Raw genomic sequence first — 16,759 nt, 5'->3', positions numbered from 1 at the left:
AATTTGTAAGTTTTTATCCTATGCTGTGATCCTGCCTTGATCTGCAGAGAGAGGCAGGAAATACAAATACAAATATTATTATTATTATTATTATTATTATTATTATTATTATTATTATTATTATTATTATTTATAAGCCATTATGCTTGTGGGTTTCTAGCTGCTTTTATTTAAGGAAGGAAGGAAGGGGACAAAAAAAAAAAGGGAAGGAGAGATTAAGAATTAAGGAGCCAGGAAAGAAAGATGGTATAAGATGGGAGGAGATGAGAGAGAATGAGTGAGAAAGGGAAGAAGGAATAAGAATGAAGGAATTGAGAAGATATTAAAGATATAAGAAAATAAGGAGGATGTGAATGTGATAGATATTATATAAGAAATAGTAGTGGACAAACCAACCAGGGATAGATACTCTTATTCAAAGCAATGCCAGTGCCCTCCAGTGGAGGATTAAATTACTCCACATAGAAATTAATTATTAATCCAGCAATGTATGAACGTAGGACTAGAAGGGCAGCTGGAGGTCCTACTTGGAATATACACAGTTGTCCCTCCACATTTGCAGCTTTGACTTTGGTGGCTTCAATTATTCTCTCTAGGAATCCTTCCAAATACACACAATGACCCTTCAGTACAACAATAACAGAGTTATTATAATCAGTGCCTTAAAATCTCCTCAGAAGCTCCTTTTTAAATTAAAAATCCCCTCACAACAACTCTTGATTTCCCGCCCTTTTGCGCCTCAGCCTTAAATCGAAGTGCTTAAAATTCTCTTTTTCTCCTCAGCTTCTGCTCCTTTCCTTTCTCCTTTCCTTTTTCCAACCTTTTATTCTCAGGCGCCCCCTCAAGTATCTATTATTATTATTATTATTATTATTATTATTATTATTATCTTCATCTTTTTAGGTTTCCCTCCTTGGGGGAAATTAAAAACCCCACACATTCAGTGTTTTTTTTACCTCACAGAGTTATTCCAAACCCTTCCAGTGCCTCAAAATCTCCTCCTCAGGCGGTTTTTTTTAAATTAAAAATCCCCCTCATGCTTCATCATCCCACTCTTTTCATTCTGTGAGGTAAAAGCTCTTAAAATGCTGCTCAAAATAAAATAAAATTAAAAATTAATTCAATTAAAATGTAATTAAAAATAAGAGATGGAAATCAAAGCGTGCCCCTTTCACACACCTGCCTTTTTCCCCCTCTCAGAAGGGGAATGGAATAGCAAAGAGTTAAAACCCTACATGATTAACAGAAGAGTGTGTGTGTGTGTGTGTGTGTATATACTGTATACAGTATAGTGTATACACACACATATATATTGTATAAATATGTGTGCATATATATAGTATATATAAATATTGTGTATACATATATATATATACACACACACATATATATTGTGTGTATATATATATATGTGTGTGTGTGTGTGTGTATATATATATATATATCAGAAAGGGACATATCTTCATAGAAACATATACTTCACAAAACAATTTGTATTACACTAGATACATTTATCCTTAAATAATTAATGAAAGACTAATATTGGAGCAAAGCTTGGTGTCTTTGATTGGGAAGATATTTAAACATCTATATGGCATCATCATACCATGATTGTTATGTTTTATTATGTGGAGATACTCAATAAAAATAATAATCCCCACCTTTTTGGAAAGGGCATTATAAATAAACATTGTTGTTATTATTAACGGGGGACATAGAGAAGGGAATGGAATATAAAAGGAGTTCAAAACCTGTGTGATTTAGATACCAGAATTATCTATCAGAAAGGCATACATCTTTCTAGAAATATATATATTTGTGTTGCACTGTCTGGGCATTGTATACTTCAGCAGTAAATAATGAAATGTTTATTTGGTGGAAATGCGAAGCTTGACGTTGTAAAGGTTGTAAAGGTATTTAAACAACGATGTGGCATTACTATACCATGCTTATTACGTGGAAATACTCAATTTAAAGCAATCTAAATCTCCTCAGGCGCCTCCTCTGTCCTCTCTACTCAAAAACACACGCGTTCACCTCCCCTCAGGCCCTTGGTGGCTTATCCCGCCTCTCGGCTTCCCATTGGCCCGTTAAACCTATTCATCAAATAGCTTAACTCCTTATTGGCTGATTAAAAAAGGCGGGAAGGGAAACAGCCAATCACGCTCCACGTGGCTCGGTGTTCAGCAGCTGGTCTCTTTCCCACAACTTTGGGTTTCCGCCCCTCCCCTCGCCTTCATCCTAAACTTCCCATTGGTCCTTGTCGCTGTACATCAGGATCTAAAAAAAGGCGGGAAGAAGTGCAGCGCTATTTACCTCACGCGCTTCTGCGCTTTTTGCTCCTGTTTGTCCCTCCTCCTCGCACCCACTACCAAGTTTCTATTGGTTCCCTTTGCTGTCTGTCACAGACGGGGCGAACTGTTGGGTCATGTGTGCTTTGTTTCCGGCTTATGTCAAATGTCGTCTCTTTTGAGGCTGAGAGAGTGTGACTTAATTGGGCTAATTAGAATTCGAACCCTGGCCTGCAGAGTCCTAGCCCAACGCCCAACCCACTACGCCAAACTGGCTCTGGCTGGACTATGCCTGCCAGTAAAAGAGGGAAAGGAAAGGATTGGAACCAGAGTGCGAGAGTGCGAGAGTGGCGCTCCTGCGCATGCGCAACGTCGGCTCCGCCTCTTGGCCTCGCAAGGGCTCACGGGGCATGTAGTTCCGCGGCGGTTTTGACCCGTGCGAGTCCAGGAAGGGCATGATGGCAGCGGCAGCAGCAGCAGCAGCCGAGGCTCAGCAGCTCCGTGTGCAAGAGGCCGTCGACGGCATGGTGCAAGGGCTGGAGAGGGAGGCCATCCGGAAGATGCAGGTCGGAGGGCCCCACAAAGTCCCTTGGGGAAGTCCCAGGCTTCCTAGGACTACAGTCACTTTCTTGGACTGCACTGCCCAGAATCCCCTTCTGTTGGATTGCAGCACCCAGAATCCCCCTCGCTGGGGGGCTTTGTGGACTACAAGTCCCAGACTCCTCTCTCTGCCCTTTAAAAGCTTTGGGGGGCATATATCCCCTGTATAAAGACATATATACTGTACAGTATATCCCCACATATATTTTTCTATGTACACACACACACACATATATATACATGGCTATAGATATAGATATATGTACATATGCATGGAAAATATATGTGGGATATACTATATATATATATATATATTGAATTGAATTTAACTCTCTGTGCACAGGAAAAGAATTAGGAATTATAATCATCGTCATTATTAGCCACATATCTGAGCAACTCCTCTGGCTGGAGCTGAGAGATATATCCATATATATGCATATGAAAATTCACATGTGGGGATATATATATATATATATATATATATATTGAATTGAACTCTGTGCACAGGAATTATCATCATCATCATTAAGTATATATATCTGAGCAATCCTTCTGGCTGTAGCTGTGGGATATATCCATATATGTGTGTGTGTGTGTATATATATACATGTCTCTATCTATCTGTGATACCTGCTATACCTTGACTCAGGCTTGCCTCCTTCCGAGGAGGGAGCTAAAATGAGTACCCAGACTGTTGGGGGCAAATTAGCTTACTTGCTAATTAGCTTACTTGCTGTTCACCGCTATGATCTTTGGAATAGTGGTATATAAATAAAAACAAATTAATTATACCTTTGTCTGTAGGGCAGACAGCTCAAGAGAGAAGCTTCGGAAACAATGGCTGCAGGGCCCTGGAGGCCTTTTGACCCCGATTTGGAAGGCTTAATCTGATGATCTCTTCCTGACATGCATCTCTTTGCAGGGCATCATGTTCCGGTGCAGCGCAACCTGCTGCGAGAACGACAAGGCTTCCATGCAACAGGTCCACCATTGCATCGAGCGCTGCCATGCTCCCCTGGCCCAGGCCCAGGCGGTGGTCACCCAAGAGCTGGAGAGGTTTCAGGTGAGGAGGCTTTGGCTGGCACATGCCTTCCTGGGTTTGGCCTCTGACATTTCTCTGGAATATAGCAAGAGCCGAAGAGGGGTGCAGCAATGGCTCTATTGTGTGACTTCAGGTTGCTTCCAACGTACAGCAACCCTAAGGCAAACCAATTGCAAGGTTTTTTTGGCAAGGTTTCATCAGAGGAGGTTTGCCACCACTGCCTTCCTAATTATTGTAGCTATGGTATTAGCTACAATAATTAAAACAAACTCAATGCTAAAATCAAGTTTAAAAAGATCAAAATGCCTAAAATACATTAAATCACTATAACAACACTTCATCACATGCCTTAAAAACTTTCTGTTTTAAAAGCCTGCTTTCCATGGCTGAACAGGGATTTCAGCCCAGGTCTCCCACAATCAAACTAGTACTATGTGGCTCTAAGACCTGTTTTCATGGCAAGGTTTTTTCAGGAGAGTTACTGCTATTGCTGAGGCTGAGAGTCTGCGACTTGCTCAAGGACATGGAGTTTCTATGGCGAAATGGGGATGTCAACCCTGGTCACCCAAAACCTGGAATCCCAGTCCAACACTCAAAAGCGCATTGCCTTTACCCATGGATGTATGCCCCATGTGCGCAATGAGCTCTTTAATCCTTTCCTCCCCACAGGCTGGAAAAAGGTGTGTTGTGAGTGAGTGAGTGGATCACTAACTAATTAGTTAATTAACATAGATGAAAAAAACAGCAATAGTTCCGAAAGGCTGCTTTGAGACTTGATGTCGGAGACATGCAATGGCAGAAGCTACAGGGGCAGTTTTCTGTCCCTCTGGGGTCTACATTTTCCTGACGCCCTCATAGGAAACCCCCATTTTTCATTCCCCTTCCTCCATTGGTATTTCCATTCCAGCAAGGAGTACTCATTTCTCCATTTCTCCCCAAAAACATGGGGGGGGGATTCCAGCACCCCCAGATTGGAAGTCAGATTCTATTCACTTCTGGTTTTGTTCCCTTTTCTCATTTTTGAAACTTTTCCAGGCAAGTCTCGGAAGTCAAAAACTGGCCTCCCAGGACCTTTGGGATTTGTGGGTTCTATCTCTAACCACTGTGTATTTCTCCCCCCTTTCAGGACCGCCTCTCTCGCTGCACAATGCACTGCAATGACAAAGCCAAGGACTCCTTAGACTCCGGGAGCAAAGAGCAGCAGGTCAAGTCGCAGCTGGAAAACTGCGTGAGCAAGTGCGTCGATGACCACGTCCACCTGATCCCCAGCATGACCAAGAAGATGAAGGAGACCTTGGCGGGGATCGCACAGTAGGACTCCTGGGGCTGTGAGGAGGAAGAGGGGAAACGTAGCCTCCGAGTTACAACTGAGAAAGGTGTGAGGAAATTACTGGAAATGCAGAGTACCAAAAAGTTGGGTTCAGGCAGGGGGGCTTTATTGTTATTACTTTTAATGCAAGGACTATACTATGATGGATGCTGCAGTGGTCCTGGTTTTGTTTGAGGGTTCAGTGTGGAAGAAAGGCTTCAGAGGATCATAACCGGAGAGATATTGACCCCATTCCTCTCGGTGCCAGTGACGTATGTACACCGTGGTGCATCGTTGGTGTTCCTTCCTCCTCAGTTTTCCATGTTTTTTCTCTCTCTGAGTCATGGAGGGATAGGAGAATGGGACACATTCAGTGTCTCAATGTGAGGAGTGGGCGCTATTTTGATTAGCAGCCTTACAGATGTGCCTCTGGTGACCTCTGGAAACACGCAGCAGCACTCCGTCTCTATGCTCTATGAAAACCTGGATAAGAAGGACCGCTCTGGCACTATCAATGCTGCTACTCTGGACATGCTCCACAAGAACAGTCATCAGCCAGATATCAAGAGCTTGGAGCCGGCTATGAAGGGCCTCCAGATCCAGTGAGTAGGCAAGTGGAAATGAAGCCGTTGCAGCAGCGTTTCTTCCCTGCCTCCCTGAGATCCTCTGGGTTCTCATCCTTCCTCTATCGCTGTTTCTTGGGAGGCCATGATTTTAGCAGAAGGAAGGGCTGCTTCAAGACCAAAATCATGAGCCGAATCAGAGTCCAGCTCTTGGGTGAGAGTCGAGCGTGAGACAGAACAGTGGCTTTGCTATAATACTGAGTTGAAGAAACACTCCCAGGCCATTCAGAAGAATAAGCAAAAGCGTTGCCTTCAGGTCCCTGATGATTCTGCTCAAGTTCAGTTTCAGGTACAGGAAATGTGAAAAGAGAGAACAAATTGCCTCAACAATTGAGATGAAAGTTTATTTCCTCTGTATGAAATTATCCTTTATTGTTTAATCCATAAACTCTTCATTGGTCAAAATGGTCTGTATCAATCCCTGTGACATTCGAAAGAAGGCCACATGCCTCCATAAGCCCTAAGGAGCGTTTAGCAAAGCGGAATTGTACCACTTTTAATGATAGCTATTGGCATCTTTGAAGGCCTGTGGATTGCGGACAGTAAACAGGATGGAAAATGTTACGGACACCAGTGAAGGAACTGGTGGCCAGTAAGACCAGCATTCGTTCCCATTGGAATTGCCTGTCTCTGCTTTCTGTTTCCCTGTTTCCTCCTCCCTCTCTTTGAACTGTGAAGTGTTTTCTAAAAGATTCAAATACATGAATAAAGGGACCTGCACATTGCAGGGATTTAGGAGCGCTGCGTTCTGAATTTATTGTTAGTGTAATGATTTGGGCCTTGAACTACGACTTGGGACCAGGGTTCGAATTCCTACTCAGCCATGGAAACCCAGTGGATAGGTCACACTCTCAGCCTTGGGAGGAGGCAATGGCACACCCTCTGAACAAATTTGAACAAGGAAGCCCCATGACAGGTTCCACCTAAAGCGCAGAAGCTTGTAAAAGTTCCTTTTTTTATGCCCTTATGGGGAATTCTGGGAATTGTAGTCCAATGAAAGAAACTGCTAAGAAAAAAATATCGGGCTTTAGGACCTGGCGGAATCCTGAAAGCGTCCAGGGAGATGGGCGGATATTTCAACAGCCGTGCTGCTGATTGGTTGGTCGCCTGGGGGCGGGCGTTAGCGCTCCGCGGCGATTGGTCGCCAGGAGTCCAGTTAGGCCAATGGCATTCCCAGAGTAATAATGGCGCTGCTTGCGCTGATGGCGTTTGCGCATGCGCGGCAGGCTCCTCCTGGTTGGTCGGACACGACGTGCTTGCGTCACGGTGCGTGAGGTGGGAGAGCGCCGGCCGGAGTGTGTGCGGAGGAAGCAGCGGTTGAAGCGAGGAGGCACCATGAGCAAAGCGCACCCGCCGGAGCTGAAGAAGTAAGTGAGCGAGGGAAGGAGGGACGGCGGGGCTGTTGCCCTTTGGGGGTCCGAGAAGGGAGCGGTTGAGGGGACTGCGCAGGCGCAGTTGGGGCGAGCAGTCGCTCTCCCGCTTCCCATCATGCACTGCGCCGCCACGCGCGCTGCTCCATAGAGCTAGTAACGAGTAATAATAATAATAATAAATAATAAAGTTTTTATTTATATACCGCAATTTTATATATTTTTATATAAATTTTATATAAATTTATATAGTTGTAGAACTACAACTCCCAGGGTTCCATAGCATTGAGCCTTGAGAGCCAACATGGCGCCCTGGCTTAAATACTGGACTATGGCCCTGGGCTCGATTCCCAGCTCAGCCATTGAGAGCCCTTGGGTGGCCCTTGGGCAAGAGGTCACACTCTCTCGGCCTCAGAGGAAGGCAAGGGCAAGGCTCCTCTGAACTGATTCTGCAAAGCAAGCCCTGTGATCAGTGCCACAGTCGGAAGGCACACAAGGAACCTTCTTACTGCTTTGTGGCCATCGAGGATTGATTTATGAAGCTCCACTTGTGCTTAACTCTTCTTGTCTCCTTGGTTTTCAGGTTCATGGACAAGAAGCTGTCATGTAAGTCTCTCCTGAACTCTTAAGGGTTGCCTATTGCTGCTGAAGTTTTTACAGCGCGAGACGGACGCAGTTCAGTCAAAGGAGCCCAGTTCAAATCTGGCTCCTTACAAAAGCCTTTATGGAGTACTGGCCTCACCAAATGCCCATCATGGACAGGAGGAGGTTTACCTTCAGCGTTTGCATGTTCTTAGGACAGTATGTTTAGAACGTTTACATTGTACGAAATGGTCTTATCCTGTTGTTCTGAGATTCATTTGCAGCTCCCCAGAGAGTAGGAATGTTCTAAATAGGTGATTAAAATGTATGCCCCAGGTCCGTATTTATAGAAACACATATCTAGCCTCTCTTTGTGGAATTAATAGAGCAAAGTAGACTGTGAAAACCTCCTTTCTCAGGGGACTCTTCAAATAACGGACAGAGATAGTCGATCGATAGATAGATGCTGTGGATGGAAATAGACACCTGTGATGCCCATCCACTGAATGCAACTGTATTTCCTTATGCGAACTGTGATTTAAAGATTGAAATCAGCTTTGCAATACCTGTCTACCTGTAACGTTGAACTTGACATGAAGACGATGTATTGAGAGCAGAGAGCCTAACCTGCGTACTGTTCTTTGCAGTGAAATTAAATGGCGGCCGTCACGTCCAGGGGATACTGAGAGGATTTGATCCCTTCATGAACCTCGTCATAGATGAGTGTGTGGAAATGGCCCCAGGTGGACAACAGAACAACATTGGGATGGTGGTAAGCACAGATGGACTGAAACCACAAATGAAGTCTTTGGGCTATAAAGGAAGGATAGGCTGAAGTAGTCTGGTCTCTTGTTGCGATAATGAACATATGATTTCAGGTTCACAATCTCACAGTTTGCAAAAAGATATCTTGTGTTGACTCTTTAGCAATGAAAGATGCATGAAAAGTTTCAGCAGGTGTTATATACCTGTGGCTTGGGATATTGGATAGTATTCTTTTATGTAGTACCTTGGTATATGAAATATACTCTAAGAACCTCTAGGTCCTTCAGGGCAACTCTGTGGCCAACATCCGACAGACACTGACCATAGAACTGCAATGGAGGAGCTACAAAGGCCTAGGAGAGTATCCTCTCTCTAGGAATCTCTAGGTCTTTCAGTGCAACTTTTGGATAAAGCTGACCATAGAGTTGCACTGGAGGACCTAGAGATTCCTAGGGAGAACATATTAATCAAAGGCATGAATAATCAAATCTAAATCTCAAAGCCGCCAATATGGAGGGATGAGTGCCGCAGTCAGTCCCTGTGGCTTGGCTATTGCAGAACTTGCAGATGGGAATGGCTACTGTTTAATATCACTGTTTTGATTTCTAGGTAATACGAGGAAACAGTATTATTATGCTAGAAGCTTTGGAACGAGTGTGAATGAGCCACTGGACCCTACTACAGCCTGGATACCTTTTTTATCATTATTGTCTGTTTTTCAAGAAGTAACCATTCCTTGTGTAGTTTTTTTATTAAATAAATTGTTAAAACTGGATTGACTTTACTTCTTTTGGAAGCTTAATTCAAATGGTATGAGTTTTGCAGAGTTGACGTCTCAGTGCAGGAATAGAAAACATTTGACTCTCCCTTTCCACGTGGCTAATGGCCAGGGATAATGGGATTTGTAGTAGTCCAAAGCAGCTGGAAACCATCTGGGTGCATGAGACAAACTCACTGTGTACCCTTGGACATACAGTACTGTCATTGTGAGTAAAACAATCTTCCCCAGCCCTGATGTCGGCTTGAAACCTTGGTGCTCTTTTAATTGCTGTTGGGCCAATGTTAACTGAGTACTGAGCAGGTGTATTTATAAGTTCTGTACACAACACTGAGTACACACAACCCCCCATAACAGTGGGCTGCATTTCTGCTTGGATGGTGAAGCGCCACATTAATTTTTAAAGCACTAGTATGGCACACACTGTTAGTTTATTTCACTCATCTCCCAATCTGTGTAGCTTAGTAAAGGTAACAGTTGCTGGCTTCAGCACCAAGACAAAACAAGTAAACAGAATATTTTAACAGTTCAAGTTAATGCCACCCGCTCCTCCCTTGACAGCAACTGTGGGCAAAGGATGTCCCTCCAGACACTGTTGGGACTTCAGCTCCCAGTGTTCAGCCTTGGCTGGGAATGATGGGAGCATTAACATCTGGAGAGAGCTGCCCAAACTTTTCTGGATCTTATAAGAACAGCTGCCAAACTCTTTTCAACTTGGAGGAGCTCTGACAGTTCCCTATCAAGGCAAGGGCAAGTTGATCAACATGTCATAAACAAGTAGCCTGACTTACTTATTAAAGAGCTCAACAGGAATCAAGTTCAGCACATTCACGACTTCTGTGTCCCATCCCTATTCTCCTTTTGCTAATGGGGTTAAGAAGTCTTATCTAAAGAAACACTTGAACACGGGATGTGCTCAAATAACATTTTAAATTCCTTCCTGCATTCAAAAGAAATATTTTTGTGGAATCTCTTTTTTGCATAACAGGATATAGAGATTTCTTAAAAAGATAAGAGTACTTTAAAGGAGCTGTTACCAAATACTCTGTTTTAGAAAGTTTAACATTTTGTTCCAGCAGCAAAATAGGCTCAAAGTGTGAATGCCGCCACCAGGTTCACGCTGTTTGAGGCACTTTCTGTCTTTCCCAGCAATGGGTACATTTCCCCTCAGAGCTCCGTTTTGAGCCTCGTGTGCAAATCCTCTTGGTCGATCCTGTCCAGCCGGTTGTACCAGCGGTGGTAGGCCAGAAGGGCCGCGTTCTTAGCGGAGATGGCGCTCATTTCCATGGCGCTTGCAACCCACTCCATGCTGTTGAGGTAGTACATCCGGTCATGGAGAATGACGGGGGGAGACTTCTCGGGGGGGCTGTAGTGAGGGTAGGCAAGCCACTTCTTCACTTCCACCGAATCGTAGGAGGAGAAAAGCAAGTTCAGCTGCTCCTTGGTCAGAGGCTGGGAGGAAAACACTTTCCAGACCGGAGAGCCTGGGAACTCCCTCGTTTTGTCTTGGACGGGGGAGACGATGCCAATGCTGTTGATGAAGAGGTTGGGGTTTTCCGTGGTGAAAATGCTGCTCAGTTGGAACTGGGAGGGGTCCTGGTAGCCAAAGAAAGAAGTGTTGATGTGTCCGTGGACAAACGTGGCCACTGTCTGGTGGTAAGGACTGGAGAAGTCAGGAATGGGCGGCTTGAAGCTGCGGAAGGTTATGTTGGCGATTTTGCGGTGCAAAGGAGTAGCGATCAGAACGATGTCGTAGAGGTCAGACGTCACGCCCGAAGTGGAGTTGTAGGTAATTTCATACAGCTTCACGGTCCCTCCTTAAAGAAAGAAAAATTGGGCAGTAAAGCAACTCTGTTGTTTGCTATGCTTCCTTTCATCCTTATTAGAAATAATAGGTCTTCAGTGAGCTCTTTACAAAAGCAAGTTTATTTCTATCCGACCTTTTCTCCAACCCTGAGACTCCAAAGAGGCTTGCAAAAGCTAACACACAGATCAAAGCGCTTATCATATGAAAGATAAAATATAATGGAATAACAACACAGTTAAAAACATGGCCCTTTAAAAAGGAAAAGAAAAATAACAGATAGGGACTGTGCCTTCAGGTCATTTCTGATTTATGGCAACCTTAAAGTGACCACATTCTGGGATTTCCTTGGCAAGATTTGTTCAGAAGAGGTTTGTCACCATTGCCTTCCTCTGAGGCTGGGAGGGTCTTTTAGTGGGCTTCAGTGGCCAAGTGTGATTTGAACCCTGGTCCCTGAGTCAGAGTCCTTTAGGGTAAGGAATAGGAACCAGCGTGGGGTAGTGGTTTGAGCATTGGACTATGATTCTGGAGACCAGGATTTGAATTCAGCCATGGAAACCCACTGGATGACACTGGCCAAGTTACACACATTCAGCCACAGAAAGCCCCCTTAAAGGATTGCTTTAGGATCACAGTAAGTTGGAAGTGACTTGAAGACACACAACAACAACAAGGAATAAAAATTAGTATTGCTCTAATCGAATGAAGGAACTCTATTCATTAGCATGCCAACAGCAAGAGATTCCTATAAATAGTTACATCAAAGATGGAGGGAAATGAGATTTGGGCCTCATTTTGCAGATGGTTCCAGAACTGTGTCTGGAATTAATTTTTTTATGGAACTAGGAAACTTGATCTTTTAAGTTTCTCATCCTCCTATTTTTCCAGCTCCTTATTCTCATCCATGTAATGCAAGCAATCGTGTTTGTTGTCTGAATCAGCATATTGACATTGGATGGAGGGTTTTTTCTGCTATCTCTCCAGGCAACCTCACCTGAGCGTCCTTTGGGCCGCATTGTTTCCTCCAGGGAGATCACAGTACCTGGGATCAGTTGAGCTTTCGAAGTGTAGAGAAGGCCAACGCAGACTAGTTTATTACCCCCTTCTACGGACCAAAGTCCACCCTCGGCTCCTGCCAAAGAGACTGCGCCTGCCAGAGGAGAGGAGGAAGGGGGAATCAAAGTCCTAGAACAGAAACTGCCCTCTTGATACAAAGGCAGCCAGCTCCCCCACTGAGGAGCAAGCAAGGCAAAAGCAAAATGAAATTGTAAATCAGATGTCCAAATGTAGAACATCCGTGACAAAATGGTTCCCTATTAAAAAAGAAATGATGTGGCTGAAATTGACTTAAAATGTTATGGTTCTGTTTTTTAAAGTGACTCTTTCTAGGAGCTGCTTTGGGTCCAACTTTGGGATAAGGGCAGCATACAAATGAAACAAATAAAAGGAGACACTCCTGGAAGCAAAAGCAGCCTCCTCTTCAAGCAAGGGAAACTTTATTTAATTGATTTGATTTATATCTCGCTTTTCTCCAAATATGGGACCCAAAGCAGATCATAATATCCAAAACGCTTTATGGTTCACCAAGAATTACATGTATTCATTCCCATTTTTGCCCTGCATTTATGAATCCCAAGTCTCAAAGTCTAGACCATGAGCGTGTCTTAAGCTGCAAAATGTGTTAAAGACTAAGGCAATGTGGGCAGGTGCCAATGGATAAGCACAAGGCAAAGGCCCTTCAGCCTCCTGCAGAGAGATAGGGGTAGGGAAAACTATGCCTAGTATCCTATGAGTAACATGATTGTAAGTCCAAGGCTGCCCAGCAAAGGTCTTTTTTGAGTCATTGCAGCTGTTTGCATTCTCTGCAAGATCCAAAGGCTCAACCTTTTGTGTGATGGCAACTTCAGTACAGCTAATCTGTGTCTGGTGCAGTTGCGGAGGGGAGATCAGAGAAGCATCTAGCTATGTCCTCATAGCAAGACACAGACCAAAGAAACACACCCTTACCCACAAATCCATTGATGTTGACGCCTTGTCCGTAGTTGACCCTCATGACCGGCGTCACCATCTCACGGATGAACTTCTGGGAGAAACTGGCTGTCTGCATAGACTCATCGATGGTCTGGTTCAGCATCTGAACAAACTCAGAGCCTCCCAGGGCATGGAGCAAAGCCTCGTTGGTGCTGAAGGCATAGTCATGAGACTGATAGCGATAGATCCTTTATCCAAAAAGGGTGGGAAAGGAGATGGAGAGAGAAATTGTAAGCAAAAGCGACTGCCCCAAAGTCTCCTGGTGAGTTTCTTTGGCTCAGGGAGAGCATGAACTCAGGTCTCTCAACCCAACAGTTGAACCCATGCACTCTATGTGCTTGTTTGGACCTGGAGTTCATTGCATATCTCATTCCCCCCCCCCCCCCCCGTTACCCTACGGGAAACTTGAGCTATAATTGTGCAAACTGGTTCTTCCACTTGATCCTGAAACCTCTCAACAGTAAGCAAGTCTCTGAGTCTATGTCTAGCTTTTTAACACCACTGAACTAACAGGAACAACCAGAATGTATGTATTGCACCATTATGTACTACAGGCTTGGCATCCTTTATCCGGAATTTCAAAATCCGAAATACACCAAAACCCAAAATTGTCCACATGGGTGGCTGAGACAGAGACACCTTTGGTTTCAGGTGGTTCAGTCGACACAAACTTGGTTTCATGCACAAAATGATTAAAAGTATTGTATATAAAATTATCTTCAGCCTATATATATATATATATATATATATATATGGTGTATCAATATAAAACATAAATGAATTTCAGGTTTAGACCTGGGTCCCATCTCCAAAATGTCTCATTCCATACGTACAAATATTCCAAAATTTTAAAAAATCTGAAGTCCCAAACATATCTGATCCCATGCATTTCGGATAAGAGGGACTCGACCTGTACTTCCTAATATCCTGATCTCTGTAGTGAAATGAGTGGTTCTCATCCCATCCACGCAGATGGCAGCAACACCATCCCAGTTTGGGGTCCCTGCCTGGTTTGTGCCTCAAATTACCTCATAAACTTGTCCAAGATCTTCTCTACCCAGAGGTACATTCGCAGGGAGTTCAGTCCATAATACCAGAGGAGCTTCAAGAAGTTCCAGATGTTCGAACTGCTCTCCTCGAAGACAAACTCATCTCCATTGTAAATGCCGAGGAGTCCATTGCGACTCTGAGGAACAGACAGTCCTGGTAATACGAAAGCAAGGACATGTGAATTGGGAGATGGGTTCCCAAAAAGAGAGAGGAACAGCTTTTGCGTGCGTCCTCCTGCCAACTATGGTTGCATCTACATTGTAGAACTGATGCAGTTTGGCACCGCTTTATCTGCCATGGTTCCATGCTATGACATTCTGGGAATAGTAGTTTTTGGCACATTTAGCCATCTCTGTCAGAGAGCATAACCATAACCACAACAAACCATAAATCCCAGAATTCCTTCTCACTGAATCATGGCAGTTAAAGTGGTGTGAAAGTGCATTGTTTTTGCAGTGCAGGTGCAGCCAGCGAAGGGCTGCTGCACCCATATTGCATGTGCAAGACAACAACAATGGCTTTCCAGTCTGGATTTTGACAGCGAAGTGGCAGCAAATGACAGAAGGCCAGTGTAACCAGGCTGTGCAAAGAAAATGCAACGCACAAAAGCTAACACACATTTGTTACTATGTGTTAATCGCCCTCCTGTTGTCTCCAAAGAACGTTCTGAACACCTTACCCAGTTCTTTGACAAAGTGCTTCATGTGCAGGTTAAGCGGGTGGATGACGGCGCCTCCGGCTTCATAGTATCTGCCCTCCATGTTGACTGTGGCCAAGCGGCCCCCCACCTCCCCTCGCTCAAAGACGTCGATCGCCACGTCTTTGCCAAACTTCTGGCGCAGGAAATAGGCGGCCGAGGTGCCCCCGATGCCCGCTCCTATCACACCTGCAAGCAAACATGGAACCTTCCTGTAGTCATTCCTCTTTACAAATCTCAATGGATGCCTATGTGCCCACCACAATATATACACACATATAGTACACATACACACACACATAGACACACACACATGTGTATGTATGTGTATATACACACACAAACATACACACAAGATTCTGTGTATAAAGCAAACGTTGCCTATAAGGCCCACAACAACAAATACACACACACACACACACACACACCAAACACTGTCCATAGAGTCCTTCCCTGAGATTCACTCAACCCTTGTCCAGAAGCCCAGGTTTCATAATAATAACAATCAATGTATAAATATTATACATATCATTATTATGATTATTATAAATCCCAGCCCAACCCTCTCGGGGCAAAACAACCCCCCTGCAGAGAGGGCCACCCAGAGAAGGGATCATGGAGCCCTTCCCAAAATGGCGGTACCTATCCTGGAGGGCGGGTGGCGCAGCTCTGAGGCCCAGGAGGAGCCCCTTTGGAGAAGGCAGAGGAGGAGGAGGAAGAAGAAGGAGGCAGCCATGAGGGGAAGGGAGCCCGTGGCTGCCATGGCCGAGGAGCCAGGAAGGATAGGACGGACGGGAGGAGGAGGGACCAGGCAGGGCGGCCTCCGCTTGGGCTCCGCCCGGCAAAACGCCCTCCGAGGCGGGCAGCCCTACTAGTCCCTTCCCTTCTGGGCTTCTGTTCTTCCCTTTGGGAGAAAGGGGCCTGGGGCTGAGAGAGTGCGCCTTCGCCTCAAAATGGAGGGGATCCAAGGGAGAATACTAATGGTGATAATAGTAAATATATTCAATTCATGCTTCATGGCCCCCTCAAAATGGAGGGCCTTTGCCACAGAGAACACTCAAAACAGTCCCAGAAGCCTTCGCCTCAGGGTTTCTTAGTCCTCCTCAAAATGGAGGACGTTGCAGGGAGGGAGAATGGAGGGCACTTCAGAGCATTCCTAGAAGCGTTCAGTTCCTGCTTCCTGAGTTCTCAAAATGGAGGGTGGCGACGTTTTCAAATGTTTTTGCTGGTTAATTTTATATGGTTTTAATCAGGTTAGTTGTACGGTTTTTAAAAAATTACTGTAAAAGTTCTAAAAATGCGTTTTAAAACTAGATATATATAATTATGTTGAGCGTACTTGGGCCCCTTTTTTGTGGGGGGGGGGGAAGGCGGTATAAATGGCGAATAACATGGGAATGAAGGTCTGCTTGGGAAGCCAGTTGATGATGATGACGCAACCGCCCTTGCTCCGAGTCCTAGGGCTCTGTTTGGGCGCCTCCTCCGCCTGCGCCGCTGGTGTAGTGGTATCATGCAAGATTCCCATTCTTGCGACCCGGGTTCGATTCCCGGGCGGCGCATAAGCCTTTTCTTTCCATATAGTAATAATAATAATAGAATCTAAAATTAACCCAGAAATTATATTATTGTTAATATTAATATTTCACAGAAAAATAAAATCCTGACGCAATTGTTTTTAAACCACCTTTTTATTTATTATATATTTATTGTAAGAACGCCCGAAGCCACCACGCATGCGCCAAGGCAGAAGTCTCGCGAGAGCTGCGCGAGAGCCTGGGATTGGCGGGACCGATGAAAAAAGAGGAGGTTACGTCACC

At 44.7% G+C, this 16,759-nt stretch overlaps 3 protein-coding genes, 1 long non-coding RNA gene and 1 other non-coding gene across 6 annotated transcripts in view; 3 read left to right on the top strand and 2 right to left on the bottom strand.

Annotated features, from left to right (window-relative positions):
- LOC121932959 overlaps positions 1 to 2,047 on the bottom strand; it is a 19,595-nt gene extending 17,548 nt beyond the window's left edge. Inside the window, exon 1 of one of the 2 annotated variants that reach the window (XR_006104437.1) lies at positions 1,945 to 2,047. This is a non-coding gene — a long non-coding RNA (uncharacterized LOC121932959). Of the gene's footprint in view, positions 1 to 956; positions 1,237 to 1,944 lie in introns of those variants that run through there. The other variant, XR_006104436.1, reaches the window with a different exon arrangement.
- A 651-nt stretch (positions 2,048 to 2,698) lies between these two features.
- On the top strand, positions 2,699 to 6,618 carry FAM136A (family with sequence similarity 136 member A). The gene is made up of 3 exons (XM_042472099.1): positions 2,699 to 2,857; positions 3,814 to 3,954; positions 5,060 to 6,618. The coding sequence occupies exons 1-3, from the start codon at positions 2,747 to 2,749 to the stop codon at positions 5,246 to 5,248; spliced, it is 441 nt and encodes a 146-aa protein (XP_042328033.1). The 5' UTR covers positions 2,699 to 2,746; the 3' UTR covers positions 5,249 to 6,618.
- A 464-nt stretch (positions 6,619 to 7,082) lies between these two features.
- SNRPG (small nuclear ribonucleoprotein polypeptide G) lies at positions 7,083 to 9,357 on the top strand. The gene is made up of 4 exons (XM_042472100.1): positions 7,083 to 7,232; positions 7,819 to 7,841; positions 8,465 to 8,589; positions 9,192 to 9,357. The coding sequence occupies exons 1-4, from the start codon at positions 7,201 to 7,203 to the stop codon at positions 9,240 to 9,242; spliced, it is 231 nt and encodes a 76-aa protein (XP_042328034.1). The 5' UTR covers positions 7,083 to 7,200; the 3' UTR covers positions 9,243 to 9,357.
- A 415-nt stretch (positions 9,358 to 9,772) lies between these two features.
- On the bottom strand, positions 9,773 to 15,760 carry PCYOX1 (prenylcysteine oxidase 1). Its single transcript, XM_042472083.1, has 6 exons — positions 15,585 to 15,760; positions 14,925 to 15,131; positions 14,224 to 14,398; positions 13,172 to 13,383; positions 12,159 to 12,314; positions 9,773 to 11,177 (listed from the first exon to the last, which is right to left on the bottom strand). The coding sequence occupies exons 1-6, from the start codon at positions 15,703 to 15,705 to the stop codon at positions 10,528 to 10,530; spliced, it is 1,521 nt and encodes a 506-aa protein (XP_042328017.1). The 5' UTR covers positions 15,706 to 15,760; the 3' UTR covers positions 9,773 to 10,527.
- A 670-nt stretch (positions 15,761 to 16,430) lies between these two features.
- Positions 16,431 to 16,501, top strand: TRNAG-CCC. The gene has a single exon. It is a non-coding gene; the product is annotated as a tRNA-Gly (tRNA).
- The last annotated feature ends 258 nt before the right edge of the window (positions 16,502 to 16,759 follow it).

Source organism: Sceloporus undulatus, chromosome 6 (assembly GCF_019175285.1).
Source record: "Sceloporus undulatus isolate JIND9_A2432 ecotype Alabama chromosome 6, SceUnd_v1.1, whole genome shotgun sequence".
Classification (NCBI taxonomy): domain Eukaryota; kingdom Metazoa; phylum Chordata; class Lepidosauria; order Squamata; family Phrynosomatidae; genus Sceloporus; species Sceloporus undulatus.
The sequence above is the reverse complement of the archived record's forward strand: the minus strand, read 5'-3'. Positions and strand labels throughout refer to the sequence as shown.

Bases quoted from the DNA above. Each gene is read 5' to 3' on its own strand.
- PCYOX1 (XM_042472083.1), bottom strand. From the start codon at position 15,705: ATGGCAGCCACGGGCTCCCTTCCCCTCATGGCTGCCTCCTTCTTCTTC. The intron at 14,399-14,924 runs GTAAGGTGTTCA...TCGTATTACCAG, and splicing joins GCACTTTGTCAAAGAACTGG to GACTGTCTGTTCCTCAGAGT. The intron at 11,178-12,158 runs GTGAGGTTGCCT...TCTTTCTTTAAG, and splicing joins GCGGCCCAAAGGACGCTCAG to GAGGGACCGTGAAGCTGTAT.
- SNRPG (XM_042472100.1), top strand. From the start codon at position 7,201: ATGAGCAAAGCGCACCCGCCGGAGCTGAAGAA. The intron at 7,233-7,818 runs GTAAGTGAGCGA...CTTGGTTTTCAG, and splicing joins CACCCGCCGGAGCTGAAGAA to GTTCATGGACAAGAAGCTGT. The intron at 7,842-8,464 runs GTAAGTCTCTCC...TGTTCTTTGCAG, and splicing joins CATGGACAAGAAGCTGTCAT to TGAAATTAAATGGCGGCCGT.
- FAM136A (XM_042472099.1), top strand. From the start codon at position 2,747: ATGATGGCAGCGGCAGCAGCAGCAGCAGCCGAGGCTCAGCAGCTCCGT. The intron at 2,858-3,813 runs GTCGGAGGGCCC...ATCTCTTTGCAG, and splicing joins AGGCCATCCGGAAGATGCAG to GGCATCATGTTCCGGTGCAG. The intron at 3,955-5,059 runs GTGAGGAGGCTT...CCCCCCTTTCAG, and splicing joins AAGAGCTGGAGAGGTTTCAG to GACCGCCTCTCTCGCTGCAC.